This window comes from Mus pahari, chromosome 7, assembly GCF_900095145.1.
Source record: "Mus pahari chromosome 7, PAHARI_EIJ_v1.1, whole genome shotgun sequence".
NCBI lineage: Eukaryota > Metazoa > Chordata > Mammalia > Rodentia > Muridae > Mus > Mus pahari.
In genome coordinates this window covers 104,558,270-104,569,149 of record NC_034596.1, presented here as the reverse complement: position 1 = coordinate 104,569,149, position 10,880 = coordinate 104,558,270, and the positions used below count along the sequence as shown (strand labels likewise).

The 10,880-nt window shown below is 48.1% G+C and overlaps 1 protein-coding gene across 9 annotated transcripts in view; it reads right to left on the bottom strand.

The window, feature by feature from the left end:
• Positions 1-849: 849 nt before the first annotated feature.
• Ppp2r5c (protein phosphatase 2 regulatory subunit B'gamma) overlaps positions 850-10,880 on the bottom strand; it is a 142,891-nt gene continuing 132,860 nt past the window's right edge. For 6 of the 9 annotated variants that reach the window (XM_029541156.1, XM_029541155.1, XM_029541159.1 and 3 more), the window contains one exon: positions 4,029-6,739. In XM_029541156.1, coding sequence (XP_029397016.1) covers positions 6,633-6,739 — 107 coding nt within the window. In that variant the 3' untranslated portion in view covers positions 4,029-6,632. Of the gene's footprint in view, positions 909-4,028; positions 6,740-8,690; positions 8,992-10,880 lie in introns of those variants that run through there. The other 3 variants (XM_029541157.1, XM_029541161.1, XM_029541158.1) reach the window with 3 other exon arrangements.

The following is a 10,880-nucleotide window of genomic DNA, read 5'->3' as shown; positions in this document are numbered from 1 at the left end:
AGAGGTTTCCACATTCTCAGATGGGCTGCAAAGCTGACCACAGGCTCTGGATTCTTCTTTGCCTGGGGCTGTATAGTGAGAAGAGCTTCAAGTCAGGAGAGTGTGGATACGGATAATGAGACCGGTGCACTACTTTATCTGTCACTGTTGTGGACCAAGTTCACAGACCTCCTTGCACTCTGTTCCTCTTGTGAGAGGAGCTGCGGGGAGACAGGTTAACTTTTCCCCAAAGGGGACTGGCTTTTGCCTCCAGCTCTCAAAGGTGGCAGCTATGCCATGATTATCCTGCCTGACTAATAATGCTTTTTGTTCTTTTGGGAACCAGGGCCATAATGGGTATACCATGCTGGTAATATGGTCTGGGTGGTGGTGGTGGTGGGATGGTGGGGGATTAGCGTCAGCCCTGCTCCTGGAGGGGATGAATACTAAGACCAGAGTGTATATGTAACTAACCCTCAAGACACAAGTGAGCTTCCCAGGGGTACAATCATCCAGGTGAGCCACCGCACACTCCTGCCAGTGCTGAAGGCCAGAGGTGAGCAGAAGGCAGCTGACACCCGAGCCAAGCCCTTTTCCTCAGTCTGGGCATCTGCCTGTTGTACCATGGCTCTTTAGCTGTTGCCCTAAACCCTAATACAGATAATATTCGATTGCCTCAGCTGGCTAAGGCAATCTAGGAGCATCTTATGCCTAAGGGTGCATGGGGACTTCCAGAACCTAGGAGTCTTTTAAGCCAGACTCCCACAGCCCCGGGCTGCAGATAAGGGTGCTGGAGAGAACAGGCTCACTGCAGTTCACCAGTGTGTTCCTCCACAGCAGGGCATGGTGATGGGTTTACACAGCAGGCCTTTATCTTACAGTCTTCTAGCACGTGCATTCACCAAGGAGTCGCCTGGGATCTGATGGCCCTGAAATCAAGAAGAACACACATGTACTGTTTGTTGCCTGGCATGGTGGCACACACTTTTAATCCCAGCATTTGGGAAGCAGAAGCAGGCAGATACCTATGTTCGAGGCCAGCCAAGGGTACATAGTAAATCCTTGCCTAACCTCCTCCCGTACCCCCAACACTTACTGTACAAACTAGCCCTTGCTCCAGCTCAGCAGCAGCACATGGCTTCAGAGCCACCCGTGACTTTGTGGGCTGTGTGGTATCAACATTTTGATTTTCAGAAGGCTTGGGTCTCAGTCTTATTTCCTGCTTAGAAGATGGACAGTCTTCTCTGGTGATGTTCCCTGGGCAGTGCTCAGTGGAGTCACCTTACAAGCTTTTAAATATTCTCATTCCAACCATGCCTTAACAGGAGTCCAATTATCCTTGTTGGAGTGGAAGCTTTGGTTCAAGTCTCCCAACCAGGGTGGAAATTAGGGCTCCTGAAGGTAATTATATCAGCATATCTGAGCAGGGGACTCAGAACTGGCCCTCTGGCTTCAAGATGCCCCTGAAGTCATCATTAGTTTAAGGGATACATCTTCCTACAAGATACATCCTGAAGAGAGATATGAAGATGACTTAGTGATGTCAAGATTGGGAATGTGCTCCCACAGCACGGCAATGTCAACCTCTTTGGGGAGTTGAGTGACAGGGGTTGCCTATGACCATTGAAAAATACATATCTTCATAATTCACAACAGTAGCAAAATTACAGTTATGAAGTAGCAACAAAAATTATGGTTGGGGGGTCACCGTATTAAAGGGTCACAGCATTGGGAAGGCTGAGAACCACTGATGTATGAGGAGCTGTTCTCAGTGGAAGGGGCAGAGCCCAGGGTCCCCAGGCTCCCCTGGTCCTCTGCCTGGCTCTTGGGGTTCCTTGTGCTTTTACATTCTCCCCCCCCATCACATTGTCTGAAGGAATAGCAGAAACATCTGTTCCCACCTGCTTTCATTACAGAATTGAAAAGATGGGTCAGGACCCTTTGGTCTAATAACTGGTTTGTTAGATATCAGTTTCTAAAATTACACATTGGAAAGCTCTAGCTCAGCCCAGCTTGTATTTGGTATGTTTCCCACAAGCATAACACAGGCTGATTTGGCCTTGAACTGGATATGACCAGGAAGACATTAAGGAGAGAAAAAGCTGTATTCTAAGTTTCTTTTATTTTGAGACAGAGTCTCACATAGCCCAGTCTGGCCTTGAACTTCTGACCCTCCTTGCCTCAGCCTCCCACGGGCTGGAATTCCAAGTGCGGGCCACAATGCCCAGCAGATTCCAGTTTCCCACCTACCGCCATTCAGGCTAAGGCAAGGAGACTGCTGCAAGTCGACTGCTGCATGTCTGAAGCCAGTCTGGGCTATGTAGTGAGTTCAGAACAGCCCAAGCCACAGAGCAAGACCCTGTCTCAAAACCAAACTAAACCAAAGGCCCTAAAACCATAATGCTGTTGTTTGCAAAAAGCCAGGAAGGAGACGGTGGGCTGAGTCGGGGAAGGGTATGTAACTGCCCTGGTGTAGGCCAGCCTTGCTCTCTACTTAAACCGCTTCCTTCTTAAGCCAAACCTCCTCCCCCACAATGTTAACTTAAGGCTGAATTTCAGATTTCTGGTAGTGGAACCCATTTCTTCCCAACCAAATCATCTATAACAAACATTTAACTGTGAGTGGAATTTCTGGTGATTTTTATGTTTCATGCTAGTATTAGCAACACAAAGTCAATGAGAACAGAGGCTAATGTGTTGGTTTTCTAAGGGGCTGAAGTTTGGCATAGCATGTTTGAAGACTTTGCTTAAGTTTACACAGCAACGATCTCCCCGAAGCACTGTGAGGTAAGAAGGGATGTCTGAGGTGCCGATTCCATGCCGTCCTGTGCCCACACCTCTTCTGGATCCCAAGGCCTCACTGAGATTTCACTGAGAGGTCCTGACCACCCTACCCTCTGCCCCGGAGTGTTCATACACCAGCTCAAAATTAGTGGGCACTTACATAGCTTGCCATCCTTGTGGCGCCTGGACTTGAAGGTGGTGTTGAGGACTCTTGGCCACCACTCCTGACTTGGTGATGCCAGTTCTCAGGGATGGAGACACGGAGCTTCTGTGTGGCACTAGTGGCTCTGGTGGCTATCAATCACAGCACACCTCTGGCCAAGAATTCCTGTGCTGTGGGGTGTTACCAAATGTGCCGTTCTTCTCCAGTTTCAAGAGGGGAGACTGAGGCATCTCAGGGAGTTTCCACCCAGCCTGAGGAAGCAGTAATCCTCGTCACTACCCCAGACCTGATGTCTTCTAACCAGTGGGGTAGATGCTTGGGGTAGGGGTACTTTCCTCAAACACTTGGAACCAGCGAGCCTCAGATCTAAGGCCCTCAGGAAGCTCCAAGGCCTCCACTGCAGAGCTCCCACCAGGAGGGACAGAACTGCAGAGACATGTGATAGGGCCAGGGTCACCAACCCAGAGGGTACCCTTCCCTGACTGCAGAAACATGGACCAAGCACAGCCATAGCGAGGAGCTTCTCACTTTGTTTTTTTTTCCACAGGCTTCCAGAACAGTGCTGAGGGGAGAGTGATGGGCCAGCAAGGCCCTCAGCTCACCTCCCAGCATGCCCGTGTGCCCTGCTCTCTTAGTTGGCCATCAAGGTAGAACTCGGTTCAGTTTCTCGACCCTGGATTCGTGTCCACACTGCCTCGTTGGAAAGCAAGGGCTGTGCACCAAGAGCTGCTTCTGTCCTTTCCTTTGCTCTTTCTGAGACAGGGTTTCTCTGTGTAGCCCTGGCTGTCCCAGAGCTCCCTCCGTAGACTAGGCCGGCCTCGAACTCCCAGAGCTCTGCCTGCCTCTGCCTCCTGAGCGCTGGGATCAGAAGTGTGCATCTCTACGCCTGAGGTAGTATGGTGGCTTTCAGGATCGGCTTCTGAGAAGGACCTAGACCAGGAGCTAATGCACAGCTGATGCTCATTAGGGGTACACAGGGCAGACACCTGCTTCCCGCCTCAAGCCAGTGTCCCTGGAGTGGCTGGTCCCTGATCTGACAGTAACAGCTTGTCAGAACCAGACTGCCCAACGCCATGGCTAAATTTAGTTTCATAATGAGCGATAAAATTCACATGTTCTTTATTTAGTCCATATAATACACCATTTTAAAGAGTTCTTTAAAATTAGATAAAAGAGCATATTAAATGGCAAATGCATGAAGTCTTTCTTCATAAACAATGTCAAAACAAAAAAGTTTTGAATTACAAAATGTTAAAAAATATGTTGGTACTTAACATTTCACTAAAGCATAAAGTTACAGATATTTTCTAAAGAAAAATAACTGTGCCACTTAACCTATTTTTGCTGTTTCTATGAACTTTTTTTATTCTGTACATAGGACATTTTGTACAAAATACGAAGTCTACATTTTTTATTACTTATTACCATAAAACAAAGATACAATGTATGTACAATGTTCAAAGGAAGCCATACAAAGCCACACTAGAAAGACACTTGAACTGTGACATCTCTGGCGCACAGACACATTTTGGAAAGAGTGAAGGTGCCAAACTAGAGCCATATGAAGAAAAACAGTCACCCGTTTATTTTCAATGTGGTACTTCTTTTTTTTTTTGAAACCAGTTTGGTACAGAATCAACAGTGTGTCCTAACAATNTACAGGTTTAACAATTAGCACAGGGNATCCGAGTACTAACTAGGGGAACCTTAATAGGCCAAAAAATTTAAGTAATACTCTTGTCAAAGAAAATTAGTTTCTCTCAAAACAATTTTTCTTTTTTTTTTCCTTTTCTTTATTGGCGAATGTTTGTCTTCAATAAAGAGCAGAAATAAAACCTAGAGCAGAAGATGTTCTGCTGTGCTGAGCTTTGCACAATCACCCGTACACTGATAGCTTGCTTTTCACGCAGGGCAAAGGAGCCTCTTGGGACCTCTCACCACACTCGGAATGCCCCACATCAGGGATATCTGAGACTCTACCAGCTAAAGACGAGAGTTCAAACAGTGGGGTATCAAAACACAGAGACGCTGCTTTATACAATAAAAGCACCCTTTTTCCCTCAAAAGGAGAAGGCATCTCAACTTTTTTTTTTTTAATTATAGATTTCATAATGGTAAAGTGGATAGGTACTTGTCAAGTTTCTCAGGAAGTGTTCTCACCCAAGCGACCAACCTGTCCACCCTCAGCTGGGGCCGCCTTTCTGGCTAGCCGTGCTGGCTCTCCCTCCCTGCACAGGCCCTTCTTCCCTGCCACGTGGCACGAGCATCAGCAGCCCATCTAAGGGGACCCAGAAGCCGGCTCCATGGCCACGAGAGAGCAATGTCTGATTTCACAACCTTTTCATGGATACCCGAGACCACGATTAAAAAATCAGGTTTTAAAAGAAGCCACATTTTTTTTTTTTTTTTTTTTTTTACCGTATCTTATGCATCAAGACATGTAACACTGAGTTATATCTATGCTGGAGACAAGAGACTAGTCACTGTTCAGAGAGCAGTACACATCTCAAGCAGCTTTCGCGCAGGATAAATAAGTCAAAAAAATGGCCACCCTGAGAGGAAAAAGGACTAGACAAAGCACTAAGTTTAAGGATTTTTCTCCTCGTGCTATTCCATCTAAAACAGAAGCTTAATCCATGCAAGGATTCTGTGAAGCCCGTAGCAGCATGTGGAGACCAGTGCGAACGCAGGCACTGTGCTTTTCCTTGTGAGCTTGGTGACATGTGCTTTTTCCTACAGAAAGAAAGGCTCACTGAGGGCGCCCACACAGCGCAGCCTGCAGTACGGCCACAGGCAGCTGCAGGCTGCACGAGGCCAAGTGGCTTCGTTTACTGTAACTTTCTACAAATGTGGAATTCTTAGATCCTGTAATCTTTATCCACTCCTTGTTGAAGGATCATGTGTAAGTAGGTGAAAAACTGATTCTGCAACTAAGAACATGAACACATAATCTCAACATGGCGGTTCTCCTCAGGGTGGGCTGAGGAAGCACTTCTCAGAGCTCTCCCTTGCACTGAGGTGGAACCCTGGCCTCTACCACAGACTCTGAAATATGGCTTTCGGTAGACATTAAGGGAAGCAGGACATGGTGACCGTGCCATTAATCAAAGGAAAGAAACACCGTGGATGGTCCCAGCACTGAGGAAAGTTGGCCTCTTTCCCGGCAGGCAGCTAGAATGGGAAAGCAAAGAGCCATCTTTGTGAGACCTAACCAACCACCACGGGCCGCTGGCACAGGAAGCGTGGGGACAACGTCAGGGCTGTAAAGTCTTCAAAAGGGGATACCATGTGCGTTTGATTGGCAACATCAGCGGTCTTACCACAGAATCCCTATTTCAGAGGACCACAGGGTCTACTGGGTACAAGAAGATGACAGTCAGGGTGCTTTCCTACAGCTCTGACTTTGGATCTCACTCAGGGCTGTGCTGGGGTGGTGACAACATGGTGATGACACTGTCACCAACTCCCCCAGCCCCCTGCTTGGCCAGCAGGGCCAGAGAAGCCACCATTGTTTGAACTCCTAATCTCGAGCTGAGGCAGACGTGCATCATTGCCTACAGAACGGGGTCATAGGAAGCTTTGACTTTGAGTGGAACTGACTGGTATGGCACAAACAGTATGTCTTTTCTACAGCATCCAGAAGAGAACTGACAGGCCCAGCTCGGCATGCTGCTCCAGACACTAGCGCCCGTCCTGGGAGAGCAGCTCACTGGCTCTGCAGTGAGCTTCCAAGGCTTTCTCGGTGTGAGGGTCCTGAGGCAGCTCGGACTTGCGGCGCACAAGGGGACGGTCCTTCTTCAGCTCCTTCTGTGCCTGGAATCACAAATGCAATGCAGTTGGCTATGCACTAGGCTAACTGAGGAGGGAGTTCACTTCCCGGTTAACAGTTAGAGGAAAATACAGGGGAAACAAGGATCAAGGATGTGCTGCAGCCTCAGCAGGCCACAAGGAGGAGGCCGTTCTTATTCATTCACTCAACCCTAAGCACTGTGTAATAACCAGGGTGCAGCTCAGTGGGCAGGGCTAGCTTTGGGCTTCTACAATGCTAGTGTTTGCAGAATTCTCCAGGTGTTATGTCTCCCCTAAGTACCCCCCTTTCTCCCAAGACATCACCAATATCACTTCATGACCCCGTGTCTGTTAGACATTTCAGAAAGGAGACATTGTTTTTTAAAAAAGAGAAAACAGAATGAATGAGAAACAAACTAGATTTAAAACCTTAAGAGAGCTAAAATGTCTTCAAGAAATTCTAAAAGTTTTTTTTTTTTTTTTTTTTTTTGCAATACCAGGTGTTAAATGTGTCACACAGCTGGAAAAAAAATGTACCCAGAAAAGTCATTTCACATGGACATTTCTAATATTAAGTGTAAGAAAGAAAACATTTCTTTTCCACTCTCTTTCTGAAGTTTAGGAATCTCACTTTAGCAGGATTTAGACTGTGTGTGCACATGTGCACATATGTATATGTTTTGAGACAGGATCTCATTATGTAGCCCAGGTTGGCCTTAAATTTACTATGAAGTCCAGGCTGGCCTTTTCCTCATGGCAGTCCTTCTGCCTTGGCCCCCCAGGTGCTGGGTTATGAACACGAGGCAGCACGCCTGGGGATTTAACTACATCTGTAAAGAATGGGGCCGGGAAGGGGTGTCTGGGCTGAGCACCCACTCAGGAAGGCTGCCATGTTAGCACCAGCCTTCAGAAACACTAAAACACCACCTCAGCTGTCCACAGGCAATGCGCCACGAGACATCCACAGACCACCTACGCTGCTTAACCTCAGCGGTTTTCCTTTCCACTCAGCGTCTCCAACCAACAGAGTAAACCTTTGTGGTGTAACCCAGAAAAAACCCCGGTTTGAAACCCATCACGTGACAACAGAAGAAACCGGTGTGAACGGCCGCCCTGTGCAGATGTCTGGCTTACGCATGCTCTGTGGAAACTCAAGCAGCTGCCGAGCCACACACGGAAGCCTGCGTTTTAGAGTTTGCCATTTCCCAGCAGGGTCGTCTGTGGGTCTGCCTGTAATTATGAACAGCAGCAGTGGGCTCAGTGTCCCACACTAGGACTGTTTCTAGTGCTGTCACTGGAACCTGGACAGCCAAGGTGGCAAAGGCAAGCTTCTCCATTTTCCTGCCTAGACCCATGGGAGATGGCAGACCTCACCAGTCCCCATACGGGCTGCCACCACTCACCACACCTGTAAGAGTGCATTCACTGAAGCCCATGCTGGTTTCACATTCGTCACCCCCCTGCCTCAGTCTGCCAAGTGCTGAGATTTGGGATGTGCACCCTCAAAGTGCTTTATCTTGAACCCATTAGAAACTCAGGTAAAATCCTACCCTGAATTTTTATGTCCATCATGATGCAAACCAACATTTTAAAACACACAAAATATGTAATTACCTCTGACACAGTTGTGTCAGAAAGAAAAGACCCCTTAACTGAGAGGCTATAGGCAAGTCCTTGGAGCTGGGACCAGAGAAGGCAAATTGTAGAAAGTGAACTGATGGGAGATTCTGGACACACATGAGGGAGGGGCCTCTCTGCTTAGCCCTGCAGACAGATGCAGGGGGCAGCGAGAAGACAAAGCACAGAGGAGCAGTGGAGGAGACAGGAGGCAGACAGAGTGAGACACTGTGCAGATGGTGGTCTAGGATGAGTAAGACTTGGGGAGAGGATGTGCTGACAGCATGCGGGCATGGGTGGGTGGGCGAGGGAGCCTGGGCGCTCTGGTGCAAACAGCCAGTGCCAGAGGTCCTGCAGGAGACACGGGCTGGTGCACGATGGCTCTCGCCTCCTTCACTTGGAAAGGCACTGAGTTCAAACTTTAGAACTTTAATTTGAGGTTGGCCCGATCAACATTCCTTTAGCTGTCTTGCCCATCACAAGCTGTGATGTCATGGAGAGGAGGAAAATACTTCACGTTCCCCATGGGACCCACCACGCTTTGGCAGATACCAAGCCTTAAACATACTCTATGCGTTTTCCAAGGAGTACCTGCACTGCCCAATCCGTCTCTACACCTTCCTGACTTGCGTGGTTGCCACTGCTTTTCTCCCGACCAACTGTTAAAAATGAAAATTGTAAACATTTAAAATGTCTCTGATATCAACAGTAGTCACATGAAACTTACACACTTTTTGGGAGGCAGTATTCTATATAGGGTTACAAAAGTTCCACAAAAGAAACCCAAACAGTGGTTCTAACAGGCAAATACGTTATTGACTTTCTCTATCCCACCCCGCTGCATCAACCCAGATCCTTTCTTGGCATGAGTCTCTTGTACCCGGTTTCCAGAGGACCTCCCAATCTGTCCTGACCTGTCCTGTCTGAGGGACACAGAAAGTGTTCACGCCACCAAAGTCCAGACAGGAGTTTTTAGCCATAGCTTTGCTTTTTGAGCTGGGGCCTTGCTGTGTAGCCTGACATGCGCACAATCCTGCCTCAGCTTCCAGAGTGCTAGGACCACAGGTCTGGGCCACTGCATCTGGGACCTGGTACGCTCTGCTGTCACACAGCCACGAATCTCAGGAGCCTAGTTCCAAATGTTCTCAAGCAAAGAGGAGTTTCTCCTTTCAGACATTACCTATGAGCCTACAGCTGAGAAACACCTTCATCTAGACAGCGAGACTCAGCTGGGCCCTGGCTCAGTGGTTTAGCCCACAGACACGTGACACTGAGCAGTGTTGTCTTTTTCAGATGTTTAAACTATTCTAGGTCCTCTGTGTTTCCTCAGCACCTTATTTTAGCTTCCTCCTCCTCCTCCTCCTCCTCCTCCTCCTCCTCCTCCTCCTCCTCCTCCTCCTCCTCTCCTTTTCTTTCCAGACGGGTGTTTTAGCTCCGTCTTTTTCGAAGACAGGCTCCTTACTAGCTAGCCCAGCTGGTTTCAAACCTAGGATCCCTTCTCTGTCTCCATCCCACAGAACTTCAGGATCGCTTGGGATTTCGAGCCGGGGTGACCTCTGAACTTGCTATATGGGCAGAGATGACCTTGACATCTTGGTTTTCCTGCCTTCACGGGCAACCAGCACTGAGGCTTCAGGAGTGTGTCAACACGCAGGGCTCACGCTGGGCTGGGACAGTCAGGTCTCCCTGCATACTAGGCAAGCACTCCAGCAGCTGAGCTACATCCCAGGCTCACCACTTGAAGGGAGAAAAAGCCTGCTGGATTCTAATGGAGGAGCTGACTTCCCGGTGCCAGGCATCTGCCGCCTCAGGAGCTTGAGCCACAGAGCTCTCAAGGCTGACGACTTAATCATGTCAGTTACAGAAACTTTAACTAGCTGATGTCATCTTGAGAGTCACACAGACAGAGAGAGCAGATGTGTCACGGGAGCCTCTCAGGGCAACCCTGCCAAGGCTGCTTAGAAAGGGACCTGTCTTGTCACCCACGACGGGTGAACAACAGCCGGGAGGCCCTGTGGCTCCAGAGACCTCCGACACCAGAGCCCACATTTTGAGGCATTTTAAAGGTGCAAGGTGGCTTTGGTTTGTGCTCTTCTTCCAACTGCTGACCTTGCAAAGTACAGGGTGTAAGTTACAGCAAATAGTGACTAAGGCTGAAGGATGCACCAAAGGAGAAATTCCTTTGAACTTTCAAATACTCAATGTGTGGTAAATTCCTCACAAGTCTTCAACTTCTAAATTTTATATGGCCCGAATGTCTTAAAATTGAGTAAAAGGTCACAAATTTTCAGGTAGGCTTCCCCTCAGTCCAGGAATGTGAGGGGTCTTAGACAAGCCACTCAGTTGGGCTCATTGGCAAACCCGGGACCATAAAATATAAGTGGAAATAAAAAAGGATGACCTTAATTCCTGTTAAAGTCACAAAGAAATCGTGGAGGAAAACTGCCTAGTTAGAACATAGGAAACACATGGGTTTCCTTTCTTGTCCATCCCTCCCTCCCACTGGCCTTCTCTTTCTTCCTTCCTTTTTTTTTTTTTTTTTTTTTTT